Source organism: Colossoma macropomum, unplaced genomic scaffold (genome assembly GCF_904425465.1).
Source record: "Colossoma macropomum unplaced genomic scaffold, Colossoma_macropomum, whole genome shotgun sequence".
Taxonomy (NCBI): Eukaryota; Metazoa; Chordata; class Actinopteri; order Characiformes; family Serrasalmidae; genus Colossoma; species Colossoma macropomum.
In genome coordinates, this window is record NW_023494798.1 from 23,566,961 (window position 1) to 23,588,915 (window position 21,955).

General features: G+C 39.1%; 1 protein-coding gene across 1 annotated transcript; it reads left to right on the top strand.

Annotated features, from left to right (window-relative positions):
* Positions 1–2,919: 2,919 nt before the first annotated feature.
* On the top strand, positions 2,920–10,560 carry LOC118818062 (CBY1-interacting BAR domain-containing protein 2-like). The gene is made up of 9 exons (XM_036585172.1): positions 2,920–3,399; positions 5,185–5,419; positions 5,513–5,581; positions 6,175–6,276; positions 6,573–6,578; positions 7,714–7,818; positions 8,142–8,255; positions 8,353–8,556; positions 10,166–10,560. The coding sequence occupies exons 1-9, from the start codon at positions 3,380–3,382 to the stop codon at positions 10,334–10,336; spliced, it is 1,026 nt and encodes a 341-aa protein (XP_036441065.1). The 5' UTR covers positions 2,920–3,379; the 3' UTR covers positions 10,337–10,560.
* The last annotated feature ends 11,395 nt before the right edge of the window (positions 10,561–21,955 follow it).

Consider the following 21,955-nt stretch of genomic DNA (forward strand, 5'->3'; position numbering starts at 1 on the left):
CAAGTTAGCACTGCATACCTAAATCATCATGCAAACCTCAAACTATGTGGAGTTATTAAATTATCTCAAATAGACTTCAGTGTGTTGTTTCTGACACTGTATGACATACTATGATCTACGAAAACTGATTATTACACGTTGCATATGCAAGCTAAATACAGTAGAAGTGGCAGTCTTCAAGCCTGACTTTTTGTCTGTATTTTTGTCCATGTTTACAGTTATACAGTGTTTACAGCTATGCAAAACCCACACAAGCAAGTCTGTTTGAGACGCTAAACTGGTGCATAAAAGCTTTCATTACTAATTAGCTACATTCACCTCATGGGTTAAGGGCAAAACTAAAGAAGCAAACTTCAGACATTGTGGCTGACCTTTAAAAGAATAAGGTGGAAAATTGCAGTTTTTTTTGCCGAACATAACTTTAACAGTGGTGTTGATTCATACATACTCCATTCCTTTACCATGTTTCATCCTCTGCTGTCTACACCAGGGTCAGATGTAGCCAAATTGGTTTGTTTTTTATGCAGTGGCACGTATCACTCCCTATAGACTTTTAGTAGCAGTAAAGATCCATATCAGAAACTGGCACAGTGGCTGTTGTGTTCTGATTACATAGTTGCCTCTGCTAAGTGTGGGCAAATATATGTTTTGTTATGTACTGTGTACGTGTGCATTCTTCATAAAAATAGTCCAGACTTTTTTATATTAATATATTAATATGTGTATGGTGGGGGGGGGGCTGAGTGAGAGAGAAAGAGAGGGAGAGAGAGACAGACAAAGGAGAAGAGAGAGAGAGAGGGAGATAGGGGACAGAGAAAGAAAGAAGGAGAGAGAGGCAGAGAAAGAGAAAGAAAGAGGAGGAGGGGGCAGTTGGGGAGACAGAAGGGGAGAGAGGGATAGAGAACGAGAGAAAGAGAGAGGGGAGAAGGGAGAGAAAGATGGAGAGAGTGAGAGAGAAATTCAGACAGACAGAGACAAAGAGAGAAAGAGAGAGAGAGAAAGAGAGAGAGAGTATATTAATATATTAATGTGTATGGTGGGGGGGCTGAGTGAGAGAGAAGGAGAGAAGGAGAGAGAGCGAGTAATAGACAGGGAAGAGAGAGAGGGAGAGAGAACAAGAGAGACACAAACAGACAGGGAAAAAGAGAGAGGGAGGAAAGAGGGTAGAGAAAGGAAGTTAGGGGACAGAGAGAAAGAAAGAAATAAGGGACATATGGGGAGACAGAAAGGGAGAGAGGGAGAAAGAACAAGAAAAGAGAGAGAGAAAGAGAGATGGGAGAAAAAGACAGAGACAGAGAGAGATAAACATGAGGAGAGAGAGATAGAGATACACTAGAGGAAGAAGGAGAGAGATGGAGAGAAGGAGAGAGACAGAAACTGGGAAAGAGAGAGAGAGAGAGAGAGAGAGAGAGAGGGAGAGAGGGTGAGAGAAGGAGAGAGAGAGAGAGACAGAGAGAAGGAGAGCTGCACCTGGTCTCACTCTACACGACTCAGAAATCAAATTCCTGCTCTATGCAGATGCCCTGGTTCTGCTGTTCCCCACAGAGCAGGGCCTACAATAGAACCTGGACCTGCTGGAGCAGTACTGCTAGAACTGGGCCCTGGCAGTAAACCTGAAAAAGACCACAACAATCATTTCTCAAAAAAGATCCAGATCTCAGGGAAACAACTCTGAACACACAAACCAGACCCCTGTACAGAGTTCAATTATTTAGGATTGAAGATTAGTTCATCTACTTCAATCCAGCAGTCAGTGAGCTGAGAGAGAAAGCATGCAGGGCATTCTACACAATCAAACTGCTGCTCAAAATTAAAAAAAGAACAATGAAATATTGGCTAAATCTAAAAACATTCCTATCACCACAAAGCCCTGCAATGCCAAGAGCTGAGCTGGTCTTGACGCTGAGTCCACTAACACACACTAAACCTGGAGCAGCCTGTAATACACACAATCAGACCAAACCAAATTATAACACTTCAAAACAAAACTACATCAACTATTGGAACACACAGACAAAGCAAAATGCGGTGCTATCTGGCCCTAAAACAACAGTACACTGTAGCGAGTACCTGAGCACAGTGACTGATATTAAACACAGAACCACGCTGACAAAGTACAGACTCAGCGAACACAGCCTGGCCATGCAGACTGGCTGCTATAAGAACACAGCACAGACTCAGCGAACACAGCCTGGCCATGCAGACTGGCTGCTATAAGAACCCAGCACAGACTCAGCGAACACAGCCTGGCCGTGTAGACCGGCCGCTATAAGAGATCCTGGCTGCCTAAAGAGCAGAGACTCTGCCAGCACTGCAACAGCAACACTGTGGAGACAGAGCTGCACTTCCTCACAGAGCATGAAAAACACAAACAACTATGAAAAATATACTTCATAAAATTTGAGAAGATTCACCCCAATTTAACCTTTTTTGAGATAATGACAAACTGTATCAGCATGATATATATCTGCCTGCCACAATATGAGGGGCAGTGAGCGACACACACACACACACACACACATAACAAAAATTGCCCTATTTGTAAACACCTCAATGTATTTATTAAAATATATATTTTTAGTATTTTCCCCTTAATTTTCTTTTCACCATAATTCCAAACTGCTGTTTTACTGTTCTTTTATGTGATTTTTATCACAATAATTTTTCTATCAAATGAAATTTACAAGTCGTATATCTCTTTATTCTTCTAAACGTTCATTTTCCTTGTTCCTTCTTGATAATGATTTGGCAATACTCTGTAAATGAGCATGGCCATGCTAATAAAGCTTATTGAATTGAGAAGAGAGAGAGAGGAGAGAGAGAGAGAGAGAGAGAGAGAGAGAGAGAGAGAGAGAGAGAGAGAGAGAGAGATTTGGCAGGAAGTTTGTTTTCATTTGCGTGTCTGAGTGGAGGCAGGAGAGAGGGTGTGTGTGTACCGTGGGGACGGATCTGTTGCCTGTAGACTGCGGTGTTTATCATAACAGCTGTCCACAAGGGAAACTTGGCAGCACCATCAAAGCCTCATTTACACCTCAGCATGTCCACCGCATTATCACACACAGATAAAGACAAGAACACAGACAAAACAAACAAAATACTAATGGACACGTAGAGGAACATGGGAAAATAATAACGTTAAGATGCGTGTTTGTGTTTATGTGTGAGTGAGGCTGTGACTGACACATTTTACCTTCCGTTTCATACTGTAAAAGCAGCGTAGCTCCACTAGAATGACTCTACTGCCATCTAGTGGTGGACAATCAGGCAATACGAGCAGCTGCTCTGTTGTCATTTCCATAGTAACAGCTCAGTTACCTGGTGCAGGTATTCTGCAAGAAAAACGCACGACCCGCTTCAAGCAGGACACATTTGTACAGCCATGACTTCAGTTTTCTCCAGGTATGATTTAGTTTGCTTTGTGTAGAATAAATTACTGTCTGACAGGCTCGAGCAGTGATTCTGAGTGAGCTACACTGAGCACTTCAAGGCTTCGAGCGTTAGGCCATACGGCAAGCTCTGCAGCCATGTGGTCAGCTGAAGGTTAGCATGGTTAGCATAGTTCATAACACCGAGATTTATGAAAATAGTTCATGCAAGAAATTTACTCACGAGCTTTGAAATCATAAACACTTCAACCCTGCTTTCCTGTGCTCTCTCCTTGTGCTTATATGTCTTTATGATTTTCTAGAGTCGTTATTTGTGTCAAAGTAAACTGCCTCTTGAGTCAAATACATTCATGTACACAGTTTTTGAGTAAACTCAGTTTAGACGTTACATGCTAATGGCTCTACCAAACGTACTGACGTTCTGTTTTGCGTGTCACGTCATGACAATAGAAACTCAGACCTGCTTAATACTGAAAATATAGAAATTTCCTCATACAGACAATAATGAGCCAGAGCCATCTCTGAACATTTGGAGGTCCTAAGCAACATCCTATCCCACTTTACCCAGTCATATTATATTGTGTGCAAGAATGAACAATTCATTTTGTAAACATAAGAAAGCAATAATTATCTATATATTATCAGATGAATCTTACCAATAACCTACAACAAACAGTTGTATGCAAAGGTTGGTCAAATCACATGTTTTCTTGTTGTGAAAATTAACACAAAAGTTAACACATCCTCTACAGAGAGCACACTTCTGCACGTTGAAAGCACAATTACTGCTTATTTGCTGAATTTAACACAATGGGGGAATAACTAAAACATACAATATGGCGTTTGCAAAAGTTATGGCACGTTTTATATTTTATGTTTTATTTTTCCCAACATGTTACTCCCTTAAAATCCCAGGCTTATTACACACTAAGGCTTATTATTAAGTGGGACTTCAATGCCAACTGGCTAAGCTATTGGTAAGTTCTATTCTTAGGTGTGTAATAGAACTTTGGGCCTGCCGGTGGTCCCTGGCCATTTAAAGTGTTAAACTCAGCAAATAACACAAAATTGTGCACTAAAATTTGCAGAGGAGCTATATTTAAGTTTTACGTCTGTAGAGGATGTGTTCAATTATTTTCACTTAGAAAATCAACAAAACATGTTATTCGACCAGGGGTGATCAAACTTTTGCATCATCTGTAGGACATAGAGTGATTATTTGTAAAAAGCAAGTCATCAATGAGATTTTTTTAACATACACAAACAACAATAAACTAAACCAAAAAAAAATATAACTAATTAACTAACTTGCTAACTAACTAACCAACTAATTAAATAAATAAATAAATTCTCATGAGGGGATAATCGTTGACTGCTTATATTGCTTATAGTAAGAAATTCCTGGATTATGACTCTTACATATATAATTTGTGTACTCGTCTCCTGTAGTGCAGTGTTTATTTTTCCTTCCTTCTCACTTGTTCCCAGTTTAAAAGAATGGCTCATATCCCTGATATTTCTGTAGTTTATAATTCCAGAACATACTAATAGTTCTCAAAGATTTTAAACTTGAAGATTGAAGACCCTAGTACCCTCACTACAACCTGTTTTTTTTTCCTTCTTCTTTGCCCTCTTATTGTATGTACTAGTGTGCTTGATTCATATGTACTGTAATATAACAATGTAATAATAAGTCTTAAGATTAATAATGTATTAGTAAACCTTGAGTTCAAGGGGATGATCCACCTCAAGTTGATCATAGTCTCTAAGCTTATCAGTAACTGACTCTGTTCTCCAGAGATACCCAGCTGAAGGCAATGGAGATGACCATAAGCAATGCTGAGAAGTATATGGGTCAGTTCTGCACGCTGTTAGCTGCATACACCCGCAAGACAGCTAAACTCCGGGACAAGGCCGACATGCTGGCTCGTCAGCTGCATGACTTCGCCTGCACAGAGGACCCTGAGCTGAGCATATGTCTGAAGAACCTCTCAGAGGACTTGGCCATGGTCCAGGACTACAGGCAGGCTGAGGTAGGATGAGATGAGAATGACCTGTGATGGCTGAAGCAGGAGGATAACTCTATTCTCAGTGGCTGATCTCACTAAACATTCTCGTCTGCCCAGGTGGAAAGGCTGGACACACGTGTGGTCACCCCACTGAAGGCATATGGTGATATAGTGAAAACTAAACGAGTGAGTTCCCTACTGCTATTACCTTTTATGTACACTGCCTTTCAAAAGTTCAGGGGGACACTTAGCTTTTTAAAAAAAGTTTTATTATATTTTCTTAATTTAACTCATTAAACAGAAAACAGAAAAAAGTTTTTTTTGTTTGTTTTGAGCCATTTTTCAAAAACTGCAAAACTTAAGGACTAACTGACAAAAGTGCTGTCTTTGGAATAATGCCAAACCCTGCAGAACATTTCATCCCCTTGTTATGATATCAGCACTTATCAGCAAACCTTTCAGCCGTTTACACTACCTTTGGGCCAAAGAAGTCACTGTGATGAACATGAAGCTGAGTGCTGCCAAATTTCCCCAACGTGTTAGTAAATAGCTGTTTTATCTTAGCAAAACATTTGCAGATGTTTTTATTACTTTATTGAAAATGAACAGTAAAAATCAAACACTACACACACAAATTTTGAAAGAAGGCAAGCTGTGCCCAAACTTTTGATAGGCAATGTATATGCCAGATATGTTTTCTTGTGACTCCTACTTACTTCTTTATTGTGATTCTGTGGTCTACAAGTCTAAATCGAAAGCACAAAACTAATGATTTTCAGGCAGACTTGAAGAAGTTTAGTGCAGATCGCAACAGGGAGTTGAAAGAACTACATAGACTGGAAAAGATCCGGCTGAAGAACCCAGCGGACAGACAGAGCATTGTATCCTTTAAAGTCTCACATGTTAACTGTTCCAGTGTTTCACATTAAATGATCTAGATCAGTGTTTCTCAGTTTCAGTGCTTTATTTTAGTGTTTTTCCTGCATTAATTCAACCACTTAAACTCAATAATGGGCAGTTAATGAACTGATTAGTTGGATCAGGTGTGTGGGAAGCAGGGAAAATACTAAGTGGGTCTTCAGAACCAGGGCTGAGAATCACTGATCTAGATTGATTCTGCACGTGAAAGTTTATATATTTTGACTCTAATGCTGTTTTCCTTAAATAAGTCCACCAGTCACAGGTAAAGCCAACAGACAACTGGAATTCTCTTGGAGGAATGGGTTGCTGTTTGATATTATCATAACTGATTTTACCTTTAGTAGTTATTTACACTCTTTCATGAATGTAAATAATACCATTAATGGGAATTCTCAATTGAAACTTCTGCCTTTAACAGTGTATAATTTAATTCAAAGTCAAGCTACAGACTTGAAATGGCATCCAGTATAGAGGCAGTATGCATAGTTCAGAACAAGGCTTTATCTGTCATGGAGATGCCCCTAGCTTTCCCATGTTCATAATGAAAGTGAGTGTTTAGAGGTGTGCAGTGATCGTTGTATATCCTGCTAGAGCAGGGGTCGGCAACATGCTGCCCTGTTGAGGCTCCACAGCAAAATTCGATTTTTAGGTAAAAATAAAATAATCCTCCTTCGCAGTAAAATAAAGCTCTGCTGATCATTCTAACACTGTTTTAACAATAAATGGTCTTAAACGCTGGAGTTAATGTATAACTGCTGATTCACCCTTTAACCTTGAAGGTCGGTGTGCAGATTGTTGGTCACCATAGCGACACAGACAACAGTCTCACCTAGCTAGTAGCTAACAAAAAGGCAAAGAGAAAGATTTAAGATGTACATTGATAATTTGGAGATGAACAAACTTATTTGCATTTATAAGCTGGTTTCCTGATACGTTTAATGTGCAGCGAGAAACCATCAAACACTAAAAAGTCACGAAGCTGAAGTTAGCTTCTCGTTAGAATATTCCAACAGGAAAATTCAAACAAGAAGCTGGCGAATGAGAAGCTGGCTCCAGCCTTGTAAAAATTTGAACATTGAAAGACATTTTACAAGAAAATATTCCACTTTTGGGAAAGTTTCCTGCTGGAGATGTGAGAAAACCAGCTATAGCTGAGCTAAAGCTTAAAGCAGTGCATAGTAAGTCTGCATTTTTGTTTCTATTACATTAGTTAGCCTGTACTAGGACATACTGAGCACATACTGAGACATATTTACAGCCAAGATGGTAAAATGGACAAAAAATATTGTGGCCCCCAAGGTGGTTTGATTTTTGCTGAAAGGACAAAATGGCTCTTCTTAACATTTGGGTTGCTGACCCCTGTGCTAGAGATTTCTGCTGTGTTTAACTTTATATAGGCAGAAGTGAACGTTCAGAAAGCCAGCAGCAACGCAAACAGGAGCACAAGGCAGATGGAGGACGCTATCATTGACTTCCAGAGACAAAAACTGGAGGATGTAAAGGTCAGTAATTCACATCCAACAAACTGCACACAACATATACAGTCTGGTTTTGGAAATAGTGTTTACATTTAGCAGACAGTCTTATCCTGAGTGACGTACAGAGGTTTTTTGCTGTCCTTGAAAAACTTACATAAACTAAAAGAAGATATAGTGTAAAGATAAGTTAAGACATACAGAAGTGTATAGATACACAATGCACACATTTTAATTGTTTTTTGTGCATGATTAGTGTGCATTTAAATGCTTTTTAATATTTTTAATTGCCTAATTCGCTGTAGAATCACAGTTCACTGAATCATGAAAACCAATTCCGTTTATTTCAGAGGATCTTCACAGACTTCATCATGGTGGAGATGCTATTTCATTCCAAAGCTTTGGAAGTTTATACACATACCTTCAATAACATGGAAACTATGGACATTCACAAAGATCTAGAGGTGAATACTAACTTAGTAGCTCAGTACATTTTGATGATGATGTTGATGTGTTTTACAGTTGTGAAGGATCCTGTTTGATGCTGTCATGCCTTTACAGTTGTTTAGGAACCGTATCCAAGTGACAGGATCTCTGATGGAAACTACAACCTCTACTGCCGACATGGCCCATTACCCAAGCCCCCCTGCTTCTACCCTCAGACTGCCCCAATACTCAAGCCCACCCATGTCTACCCTCAGGCTGCCCCAGTATCCCAGCCCCCCTCCCACCATCCCCAGAATGAACTTCGAGCAGCCCAAACAGGTGAACTTAGAAGGGACGGGGTTTAACAGAAATCACTCAGTTTTTGGAATTTACTCATTGAAGGGAATGCAGTCAAGTCATGCAAGTGTTCTGAGAAAAAATACGGTCTCAGTACAAAGATACTTACAATTTTCTAAATTTCAGTATAATTCACTCATGGGGATGGTAGGTAATAATGAGGAGCCTATTCTCTAATGTTGTCTTCATAAAGTAATCACATATAAAGATGGCACCTAAAAGGGAAATTCCACTGATTTTTTTGAGAAATATCAACATACTTTGCTTATACAAAGAAAAATTTTCCTATTCAGAGATGTTTACAGGATTTACAGTTTTAATAATAGGAACCAGGTATCACCATGCAAAGACGTTGCAAAGTACTTTAGTTTGTTTGTTTGTCATGTTAAACATATTTTCTAGAGTTTTGTAGGGTTCATATATGTATGTATGCAAAAGTTAAAATCCCCAAAGTATATGAAAGTACATATTTTGTTGATTTTCTAAGTGAAAATAATCACATCCATCCTGTACAGGAAACACACTTAAATATGACATTTTAGTGCTAATTTTAGTGTACAATTTCTAATTAGTTGCTGAGTTTATCATATGGCAAAAAAACAACAAAATATAAAATGTGCCATAATTTTTATAGAGGCACACACACCTACACAGTCTCTGGTGATGGGCAATGCGTTTGCCTCATCACAGAGGCCAGATTTTATGTTTATTTTTTCTGTAGAGAATGTGTACTTATTTTCACTTTTTTCCAGAAAATCAACAAAATATGTAATTTGTCCAAACTTTATATATCGTCCATATAGAAAAAAAAGTATCTCCAAAATAGTACCTTTACAAAAGAGGGCAAAATATTGTTAGATTTTAATGTAAGTCAATGGAAAGAAATTTTTTCTAAGCAGTTTTAGAGCATTTGTATTGGTCCATCATGAATTTTTTACACATTATAAAGAACAGCTGCCATGCTCAAATAATGTAGAAAAGTAAAAAACAAAGGAAATATGTACATAATACAGAATGTTCTGATAAATATTCTGTCAGTTCTCAAGACAGTTTTGGTAGTAAAGCTCAAGATTTTTTTATTTTTACTTCTGCAGGAACGAATTTTCCAAAACTTTTGAAAAATGTGCCTCTTAAGGGATCATCTTAATGATATATAGTTGTTTCATAAGGAAATTCTGAGTACATGCACCTCAGTTATTACCTCTTACACTGTTAGAAATAAAGGTTCTGTGCAGGTACATTTTTCGTTCATCAAAGTACAAACAATGTAAATGTTCCCTCAAAGGGACATCAGTGGTTTTAAGGTCCAATCGTATATCTTAAATAAGTTTTTCCAGGTGAAAAGTACATAGCTGTACCTTTTCATAACCTAATGCCTGGAGATGAGACAGGGTGTGTGGAGTCAATACAACTTAGAAAATATAACTTCAATGGATTATGGTACAATTAAGTTCCCTGTCTACAGGTACTGAGATGTACCCTTGAGGGTACCACCACAGTAACAGTTTCGTACCTTTATTTCTGAGAGTGTATTAACTCTTATATGTCCATGGGTCTCTCATACATTTCTCTGCCTTTTTCTGTTCTTCAGTCTCTGAGTAGAGCTCTGCGCAGGCAGAGAGAGATGGAGGAAGATGAAGAGGAAGATGAGGAGGAAGAAGAGAAAGAGGAGCAGTATGACTCTGAGGAAGATGTGGAGGCGCAACGGACTTTCAGGCAGTCCTATGCTGCTCAGTATGTCAGGAGCCACATACAGAAATGATGAATGTTTACATTTCTCCTATAGAAAAAGGTGTTCTTGTGCACTTTAGTATGCAGTGATGTAATTTGGATGCATCTGAGAAAGTGATTGTATAGCTTGGGCTGCATTTTACACACATTACGTTTTAAATTTGTTTGGATACATGAAGAGCAGAATTTACTGCCTAATCAAATCAAGTGCATAATGTTCTGCAGAATCATTATTCATGAAGGCTGTATGTTTTAATGCTGAGAATGATGTAAAACAGTTGTGTCTGGAGAATGCTATATTCAAACACTATGGAAAAACATGGTGCAAGTAGGTTTGTATCTGCAGGACCTGAGCAGATGTGAAATAAAAGAGTTTATAAAGCATGAAATATGAAAATGACTCCCCTGATTATTTCTAGAGTGCGAATAGACTCGATCATAACACCCACAAGATTTCAGTGGAGCATTAAATAATATGCATTGTTTTTCTGATGAGAGCAGCAGCGGACCCAAGGATTGATCTGCTTAAGCTGTCTCTCAGAAGAATAACATTCATCATTCATAAGCCAATCACACACCGTTGTGAAGACTGAGTCAGTGTTTTTACTGCCACTGGGTCTCCATGCCATTAATTTTGTATATGAGCTGTCAGCAAGTAGCAGAGCTTGTTGTGCTGTATTACATGAATGATCATGAAAAGTGGTCATTTCTCTAAATTAGGTCATACAGAATGGGCCACATTTCAAAACAACAACAACAATAACCCACGGTAAAGAGTGTTAAGATGGAAATGTGCTGCTAAGCTGCTGACTGACCTGGTTGCTAATTCACAGAGGAGTGAACGCTGGTGTCGTCTGAATATCTTGTTTAAAGGGAAAAGCACTCCAGGATGATGTAAAGATACATTTCAGAGACATGGCTGCTGAAAGCGATGCAGCCTCTTCGCTCTGAAGAGACACATGCTGAGGAGTGAGGAGAGGAGGACAGCCTAAACCTCTGTAACAGGAGCGAGGGAAGACATGACTTTCCGATTTGCAATCACTCTGCATGGCTTTGTTTACACCTCTGTGTTTACCTCTCTCTCTCTTTCTCGTAGACACACGTTCTCTCTCTCTCTCTCTCTCTCTCTCTCTCTCTCTTTCTCTCTCTCTCACACACACACACACACACACACACATGCACAAGCAACAAGCACACACTCTATTTCATTCTATTTATCATCATGGAAATTAAGGAATAAATTAGCTCAGTGCATCCCAGATGAGAGACCTGAGAATTTATCATAATGATTCAGCTAAAGCCACTGACAGAGAGAGTGGGGGGGGGGGGGGGGTGAGAGAGATAGAGAGGGAGAGAATGAGAGATAAAGAAAGAGAAGGAGAGGGGAAAGAGGGAGTAGGAGAGAGATAAAGAGTGATTGAGACAAACAAAAGGAGAGAAAGTTAGGGAGAAAAGAGAGAATGACAGACTGAAAGATGGAGGGAGAAAGAGAGAGAGAAAGAAAGAAAGAAAGAGGAGGAGAGAGACAAGAGAGGGAGAATGAGAGAGAGATGGACAGAAAGAGGGAGGGAGAGAGAGAGAGAGAGAGGAAAAGAAAGAACAGAAGGAGGAGGAGAGAGACACAAAGAGGGAGGGAGAGAGATGACGAGAGAGCTGGATGGAGAGAGATAGCAAGACAGACAGTGAAAGAGAGTGTGTGTGTGGGTGTGTGTGTGTGTGTGTGTGTGTGAGAGAGAGAGAGAGAGAGAGAGAGAGAAAGAGAGACAGTAAGAAAGGGAGAGAGAATGAGAAACAGAGTTGGAGAGAAAGAGAGGGAGTGAGAGAATCAGAAAGAGGGAAACTGAAAGAAAGAGAGATAGATGAAGAGAGAAAGAGCGAGTGAGACAAAAAGATGGAGGATGAGAGAGAGATAGAGGTAATATGCAGAGTTATTTTTAGTCCCCCCCACCCCCCACCCCCCCGCCACTCTCTCCACTGCACCTGAGACCACAGACTGGATAGAGCTGCGCATACACACAGATGAAGGAGACAAGCAGAAGGAGAGAGAGAGGACGAGAGAGGCACTGCCCAAACAGCTCTCACATGCCTCTACATGTGTGACCTGGCAGTCTGTCTGACCCCACTGCCAGACAAGGCATCATCGTGCCATCTAAGCCCCAAACACAACTCATCACTTATTAGCAGGTTATTAGAAATGATGACAAACGGGTTTTAAAGAAAAACAAAGAGCATCTTGGGAAAGTAAAATCTTTCTTCTACTTAGGTTCCTGTAGGCCTCTGTGTTGATGTGGGAGGTCTGTGTGTAGGAGCCGAGGAACACAACATGACCCCTTCCCCTCTCTTTCCTCACTCCTCCACTCTCTTTATGTCTCTTTCTTCTACCACCTGCAGAGCAGATATCACTTCCCATAAGCACCCACAGGACATAAATGATATACAGCAAAACTGCTTTTAGAGGCTCTGATATTCCATAAAAGCAGTGATGCAGTTTTCACAAGCATTTGTGCTATTATTTCCATCTTATGGTGAGACCTGATGCTAATAAAAGTCTTTTAAAAATGTAGTGATGATGTAGAAAAATGTAAAGTCCTGTGTCAGCCCTGCAGGTCCTTTGCTGTCATATGGGGGTTTGTGTTACCACTGATTTATTTATTTGATTTATCTTTTCATTTAGGGCAAGCTGTGACCTTTATTACCAATTAAATGAAAGACAACACAGTGGTATAAATGTCTACATGGATCAATGTGAATAAGTGTCACACACACACACAGAGCAGTGTACATGTCACATTCATATTTAATGCAGAGCCAGAGGCAGCAGTGTGAAGGTGACAGGACACAGTCTGGACCATGTCTGTTCATTAAACCCACCAAGGCCATTTCCTTTCACTCAGTATTAATAAGGAAGAGGGGTTGAAGACAGATGGAGCTAAATCTGAGACAGAAAGAAGGAAAGAGAGAGTAGAGAGGCAACATGTGGAATAAAATATGGTGCTAATGTTCAGAAAGCAGAAAAATAGGCTGAAAGTAGCCCCCAGTGGGGAAATGAGGATTTATGGGTAAGAGCAGAGAGTGGTAGTGACTAAAGAGACTCATGAGAGAAGCACAATCCCTTTATCTGCTCTAAGACCTTAACATGACCTCATATTCAACTTCACCCTTTACATTTAGGAACCTGCAAAGACAACCCATGCATGTTTAATCCAGACCAGAAAAAAAAATGAGATAAAGAGAATAGAGAATGAATAAATAAATAAATAATTTTTAGAAGATGTTTAACAGGGTGCTCCAGCAGGGCATTTTTTTACATTAAAGTAACATTACAGTAACACAGTCTCTACATAGAACAATAATGCACACATACTGATTATTTGCTGAATTTAACATATTAGAAAAAATCCAACACAAAATGTGGCCTTTGGAAAAGTTATAGCACATTTTATATTTTATGTTTTTCCCGCTATGTTAAACTAAGCAAAGAAATCAAAACTGTGCCCTAAAATTTGTTTTATGTCACATATGAGTTTGTTATCTGTATAGAATGTGTTATTTTTAACTTATATCAACGTGTAATTTGACCAGTGGCATTCAAACTGTTGCATATGACAGTACACTTAATAATACTTAAGTATATCTACAAAGTACAATCACCCAAGCATTTTACATTATTTTGAGAAATGCAACTACTACTGTAAATGCTGCAATGACAACTACCAATAAACAAACACATAAATAGTGTATGTATTTTATTTGGTCTTGAATATTGTCCCCAAAACATCAAGTACTATACTAATATTTACTCCAAAATGAATGAACATCACTTACTATATGAAATCTTTATACTCAAATATATTAGAGCAAAGACTAACATAAAGATGGCAGTTCTGGTCTAACATTAATTGGCCCACCTGATCTACCTAATGATTGCTTTCAGAAGTCTTTGGTTAACCCTTTAAATTGCCATAGCTTGCCGGCAGGCTCAAAGTTTTGTCACACACTTCTCTGACCTAAGCATAGTTCAGCCAGTTTGCACAGTCCTCCCTGTACTGAATAATAAACTTTAGTATGTAATAATCCTGGGATTTTAAGGGGTTAACTACAGGAGGCATGTTAGATTTGAGTTGGAGGAAGCTTTCAGGAAAGCAGGTCTGCAGGAGCAGGTTTGGTGATCAGTGACATAGACAATACACAGTCTTAGCCAGGAGAGGGCGCCAAACTTTAATCTGTCCTCAAGAAGGAGGAAAGGAGGAAGGGGAGTACAATATGAGTGCCTCTAATCAGAGACTATTCAAGTCTGTCAGTACTTTAGGATTAACCTGCTCTGGCCAGCTCTGGCCAGGTTTAACCTCAGGAGTAGCACTGCAAATAGCCAGCATGTGTTTTAGTAAATGGATGATCACATTATTGGAAAGCGTATAAAAGCTGTGGAGCAAAAATGGCTTTTTATCTACAGTTTTTGTCACTTTGTAACTTTTTTTTTTTTTTGCATAATTTGAAAACTCTTGTTACCCTTTGCATTGTGTTTAAATTTGTATTAAATTTGTGTTCAAAATCACTATTATTATTATTATTATTATTATTATTATTATTATTATTATTACATAGTAATCATGAGTAATTATTATATAATAATCATCAAGATTATTGCTATCTTTAAAATGTAGATAAAACAGATAAAACATGTATCTGAAAACATGTTTTAAAAAAATATCCCTAAAGTGAACATACATGTATTATATATTATCAGATGTATTATCTCTTCTGTTGTCCATTCCCTGAGGAAGGACACACTGAGTGCATCATTTGTTCGACATGCATCAGATCACAGCAAGCAGCCTGCGTGCCCACAGTAAGCCCCTGAGCTCAGCCAGACCTATAGCATGATGTCATCACAATCTCATCCCAAGAGAACAGGGCAGGGCCTGAGTCTAAAAGGAGCCAACCAAACAGCAGACGTCATGAGCGTGTGGAGAGCCAGCCAGCCAATCACAGCAGCAGCAGAGAGGGACAGGGGCTTGAGTGTCGGTCTGTGTGATGTCAAAGGGGCCATGTTCAGCTGTGAATGAGCAATGTCTGTGTGCTCATGTCTCAGATTGATGTTGTGGAGCTTTGGAGTACATCATTATTTAATGTGGCCTGGTACAGCCCAGGGTCAAAGTGTGCATGCATGTGTGTGTGAATGAGCCTAGGGCTCTACAGGCATGTATCCCCATGCTGTATAATGATCTCTCTCTCTCTCTCTCTCTCTCTCTCTCTCTCTCACTCTAGGTCTCTCATCCAGACACTTCATGCACTTATGATGATGAAAACATGATGAATTATTCCAGGCCCAATCATATGCTCACAGCTGCACTGAAAAAGGGAAAAAAGAGGAATGCTGGGGTGAGATGAAGATGAGTATGCATGGTGACAGCAGTCACGTTTTGCTGTGTCATGCACGTGCACGTTCACCCTTGCAGCATGGAGGAGGCGCTGTGTGTGCATGCTCAACAGGCCATAGGAAACGTGCAGCCCGGCAGTGACCCTTCTGACTTCTACTACTCACATCACTGCTACAGAAAACAGTCAGGGGAAAGGTGAGAGGGGGCAAACACTCAGGTGGAATAGAGGAGCAGTAGAGGATGGAAAGGATTAGCATGGGGTGAGGAGAAAAATGTCCCATACAGAAAAAATGGATGAGTAAAATGGATGAGAAAGGAGAGCATATGTAGTCATGGCCTTGATTAGAAGAAGGAAAACATGTAAAAACTTGCTTAAGAGTTTAGTTTTTGGCAATATGCGATATTCATCTCCACTGAAGAAGGATGTTCTTAATACAGCATGCTTAGATAGAGTGCCATGAAAAAGTGTTTGGCCCCCTTCTAATTACTTCTATTTTTGCATATTTGTCACACCTAATTATTTCAGATCTTCAAACAAAATTAAATAAAATTCAAAGGAAACCCAAGTAAACACAAAATACAGTTTCCGAATGGTCATTTAATTTATTGGAAGAAAAAAGGCTATCCAACACCAACCTGCATATGTAATAAGAATGCATTAAGCAAGCAAATCTGCTCCTGGAGATCTAACTTACTGAAATCTACCTTCCTTCTTTATCTCACCCAAACTGACCCCACCTAATTAAACTATTTATTGCCCTCACAAGTACTTGCATAGCTGAATAAGGTGTGTTAGATTTGGGTTGGAGGTGAAACCAGCAGGAAGGCAGATCTCCAGGTGAAGGGTTGGTGACAATTGGCTTATGCCAGGGGTGGTGAATTGCAGTCCTAGAGGGCCAGTGTCCAGCACAGTTTGGTTATTTTCCTGCTCTAAACACACCTACTAAACCTAACGATTAGGTACTGGGGTGAATCAGGAGTGTTTGAGTAGGAAACTATGCTGGAAATTAAACATATAGCTTTTGTGAAAAGCACTTTGCAGAGTCAGAATGATTTTGTTGGTAAACCTTTATTTTTTACTGGGTTTCCAACATACTTGGAACATTTTGTCCTCAAAGTGCACACAGCACACACACACACACACACACACACACACACACACACACACATGCCAGTGTGATCCATTGATGCGGCATGATGGAAGGTAAACAAGTGAGAAGAGTTTGAGGCAGACACGGCTGCTGTCTGAGGAGACACAGAGTATGGTAGAGAGACAGAGGGAGAGGAGGGGGACAGGGGGGAAAGGACATGAAGGGGAAGTGCTCATCTGTATGCAGGTGAAAGCTACAGTGTCACACGGTCCGTTTACCCAATGGAGACATGGTCTTCACTGAAGTGAAAGAACATTCAGAACATCTATTCAGAGTGATGTGAAGCAACTGTTTCCTTTCAGTATTGCATGTACGATACTCACAACAACATCCTTTTCACCATGGTTACACTTCTACGCATAACATACGCTCTTAAGAAACAACAGAAGAACTCTTTTGGGTAATATATAGAACCCTTTTTCATAAAGGTTCTATATAGAACCATCTACAGCACATTTCCCTCAGTCTGAAGAACTCTTTCACAATGCAAAGAACTCTTTCATTATACAAAGTGTTCTTTTAGTGTTCATGGTTCTATATAGAACAGTTTTCTTTACTAAAGAACACCCCTAGTCAAATTACCTGTTTTGTTAAGTTTAAGTTAAACTAAGTTAAAACATCCTCTACAGTAAACAAATTTCAATAAGCTGATTTTCTGCAAATGTTTGTGCACAGTTTCTGTTTATTTGCTGTGTTTAATGTATTTGGGGAAAAACATAAAACCTAAAATAGGTTTTATGTTTTGTACAGATTATATTTTATTTTTTCCTTGTTAATATTAACAAGGAAATAAACAGTAATTGTACATTGAAATGTGCAGAAGTGTGTTCTCTGTAGAGGATGTGGACTTCTTTTCACCTAGAAAATCAACAAAACAGGGCAGACCAGATTTAGATCACGAAATGGCCTTGAACCAAAATACATAGAGCATCTGCTTAAAGTACACAAACCCGATAGGCCTCTCTGATTACTAGTGACCAGTCAGTTAGCAATACCCAGAATCAGGACCAAACATGGTCAGGCATCATTCAATCATTATGCTTCCAACTGCTGGAACAAACTCCCAGATTAGGTCAGATATTCTCCAAATATAGCCATCTTTAGGCCCAGTTTAATGACATTCTTGTTTTCTCATGTCTTTGTTTAGCACTGCACTTCATCTTGGCACTACAGTGTTCTGTGTTTAGTGTTTAGTCCTTTATTTTATTGTTTTTTCATCTCTGAAATGCACTTTGATGTATTTTTTTGATTATTTTTCATTTTCATTTTTATGATTCTGATTATTTTGCAACTGTCTTTCTAAGGTGTTAGATCTCAGGACATCATAAGCTTTATAAATTAATGGTTTCATTTTTCTTTGATTGTATGAAGCACTTTGAATTGCTGCTGTGTATGAAAGGTGCTGTACAAATAAACTTGCCTTGCTTATGCTGCATTAGAGGCAGTTTACAGATGGAGTGGTGCTTCATGTCTGTTAGAGGCAGCACGTGCTCGTCCTCATACAGAGTAGCTGAGTAGAGAAAAGGCACAGCAGGGATGGAGAGAGAGAGCAGTATTTGGGGAAATAGGGACAGCTGATTCCTTTGAATGTCATTAAATTTGATGTTGATTATTGGTGAACTAAGCCTATCACAAGACTGACTTGAAAGAATGCCCGGGGGCCAATCACAGCAGCTATACGGAGCCAGCTGTACATTTTGTGGCTTTGTAGTCCATGTTTTTTTCTTTATTTTATTTTGCACCAAGTACAAAATACACAGAACACAGAGCATATTAACACATATAAACACAAACAAAACACAGAATTATAAGTACAGTTGGTTTTCACTATGTTTGTCACTCCTACTCCTACTATCCTCTGGTTTAAGCTGCTTCAACAGCTGTTTGAAGCAGTTTCTCTTGTCTCCTCCAGTATTGGGACTAGCTATCCACACATCAGTCTACATGCACTTCTGTGCAGTGTTTTGATCATTCAGATGGGAAACAAAGTTTGTTTTCCAGTTAAAGTCTAGTCAGCAATAGCAAACATCATGAGGAAAAATGAACCAAAACAGCGGGTGGTGAAATGGCAGCCTTTACCTGATAGCACAGGTGGTTCTTGTCTGAAAGGCAGCAGTCTGGTTTGTAGGATTGGTGACACCTGGCTAGTGGCTATATTGTTATTAGTTTTTTGTTTTGGTTTTGTATTATATAGTTCATTCATCTGTCATGAAATGTTTGCGCAATATAAAGGACAGCTGCTGTTTCCGAATGAATGAATAAATGAATGAATGAATACATGAATGAATGAATGCATAAATGAATGAAGTTACATTTACAACTTGCAAGACTTCTGACTTTGTGAATCTCCTGCCCAAAAAAATGCTACTGTTCTGCACTGAATAAGCTCCACAAGCCTCTGTGTGTTCTGGGAGAAGAGAGAGGAGAAAGAGCGATAGCACGTTCATTATTTATGGCTGTGTATGGTGCAGTGCTCCCTTGGGCTGCCAGACACACTGATGGACCGTCTCAATTGACGCCAGAGAACACACACACACACACACACACAGAGTCACACTGGAGAGTTTATTATACTCTCAGACGCCCTCGAGAGAAACAGACACATAGGATAGAAAATAAACAAAAAGATGGAGTGAAATAGTGATAGACTGAATCAAAGAGGTGAGAGGGTGATATTAGATGCAGAGTCAAGTAAGAGGAGAATTTCACATTTATTGCTTCTATTGATGATAGACTCCCTTTCTGGGCACGTAAAAGGGCAGTTTTCTTTGTGTTTTTTTGGCCTTTACCCTCCTGAAAAGGCCAGAATATCATATTGCATATTAGAGGTTCAGCACTCTCAGTTTGGTTGGCAGCCTTATGTTGTGACTACAGGAATACAAAACAGTGACAGAAGGAAGAGCCTGTCTAGTCATGCCCTTAGTTAGATCTGCAATGCTAAGAACTCTCTACTCATGACACAAACATGCATAAATACACAGACACTTCTCTAGCCAATTCCGTCATTTTTCAAACCACTTAGCACTATGTTAAATCTAGATTGCTTACAATCAAACTTACAAACTGAATTTATCTGGTTTCCCAGTAAAGTTGATGAACTCAAAGAGGCAGAAAAGCCTCAAGCTTCTGATGTTAAAAGATTGAACACACTGCTCAGTCCATCCAAGAGAAAGAATTGTTAAAGAAGAAATTCCACTAAAAGCTTTGAGATGCCAAAGCTCTGGGCAAAGAGGAACACCCGCAGACTATAAAGCTCTGCTCAATGAACTATGCATCTTTGTTTTACTGGTGATGCTAGAAGGAACACTGTAGGAACTCAGTTTTCAGTTATCGTGGATATTGAATTGCCCAGTAGTAGTTTGACAGGAAGCCATACACTACAAACACTACAGTCGACCTCATAATTATTGGCACCATTGTTAAAGGTGGGTAAAAAATGTAATGTCCTTAAAAAAATGTCCTTGTCAAACACAAAAGAATTATTGGCACCCCTGCATGTACCACTTTGTCCAACCTTCCTTCACCAACGTAACACTGATGAGCCTTCTCTGAGGTTAGAGAATACAAAGAAAAGTATTTGAGACCACCCTCAATACAGAATCTCTTCAGATTCTCTAGGATTCTACACTGTTAAAAGAAAGTATTTTCACTGTCAAAGAATTGTAAAATGTAATGATTAATATACATTTTTTATTAAAAACGGTTAAATGCATAAAAATGAACCATACATGTACAGTATTTTACCACTGTGGTTGTTCGTTTACAGAATATAAACTCACAAACACAAATCGTGGGTATTAGCGTGGATTCAATTCGTGGAGGCCTTTCTAATTAGCCGATGAGCTGAATCAGGTGTGTTTAACGAGGCAGCATCCTGAAGTCTGCAGTGTTTTGGCCCACAAGGACTGGAGCTTGACACATGTGACTTAAGAGATCCTAAACACTCAAGTAGAGGGAAAAGGTAAAAGATAAATAGCAACATGCTTCAGTTACATTATGTTCATTAGAATTTCTAAGAGTGCTATTAATTGTAACGTGGCATTGAAAAAAAAGGTTTTAATTAAAAGTACAACCCCAATTCCAAAAAAGATGGGATGCTGCGTAAAATGTAATGAGATTTTCAAATCATTTCATTCTGCTTTTATTTATATTTTACACAGCATTCCAACTTTTTTGGAGTTTGTGTTTTTTTGTGAGATTGAGCTAGTTAAACACAAAGACTTTAAAAAAAAATGTTTTTTTTTCCCATCACTGCCAGAGCTGACTGCATATCATCAACAGTCATGTTAAGATGTTAAGATTGGAGACTTGGCATGTACTTACACTGAAGTAAAGCTTTTTGTTGTTTTTTAAGGAATGCACCCTGGAAGTCAACACTGAACTTTCCATTTTGCTTATAAGAGTAAAAACCATTACAAGTTACTGAAACCTGAGCTAAATTTAGAAGAGCGTGGGACTGAGACATCATCATGCTAGAAACATCTTCACCTATTAATAAACAAAATGTTGTTTTGACAGTAAACAGCTATGGAAATTTTGTTCAGAAACTATGTTAAAGCAGCAGAATCTAACAGTCTTATGAACACCAATACCAATAATGTCTGCTAAGAAAGCAGCATGAAATATGAGGCTCCTAAACATGAAGAACTAGTTGTGCCGCTTGTGTCACCAAAACAGAAAAATGAATGAGTCAAAACTGTCTATAGACTATAGACTATAGTTTATTTTGAATAAAAATAGCTTTCCTCAGAAAAGAGAAGCTGGAGCTCACTGCACAGAACAGACACTTACTACAGCTCTCAACAACACAAATGCACCACCTGTTAGCAACCACCTAAGAGTAATGGACATCCATGCAGCTCATTTAACTCCCTTCTTTATGCTTGGACAGGCACATTTACCATTAATGCTTTCCTATGAATGAATAATGATCTGTCATGCTAACCACTGATTCAGTGATATGGATGGGGGATTCTGAGAGATAAATATTGGAACTCATCGGAGAAGGGAGAAGATGATTAGTTCTGACTGATGTCTCAGTGCGTTCCCATCTGTGAGTGTCTGAGACAAAAATAAGTACACAGTACAGACCTACAAGGCGGCGGTAAGGGGGATCTG

What these genes read in the sequence shown, in the direction of transcription:
- LOC118818062 (XM_036585172.1), top strand. Translation starts at nt 3,380, where the DNA reads ATGACTTCAGTTTTCTCCAG. An exon ending in ATGACTTCAGTTTTCTCCAG is followed by an intron (nt 3,400 to 5,184) that starts GTATGATTTAGT and finishes TCTGTTCTCCAG; the next exon opens with AGATACCCAGCTGAAGGCAA. An exon ending in ATATAGTGAAAACTAAACGA is followed by an intron (nt 5,582 to 6,174) that starts GTGAGTTCCCTA and finishes AATGATTTTCAG; the next exon opens with GCAGACTTGAAGAAGTTTAG.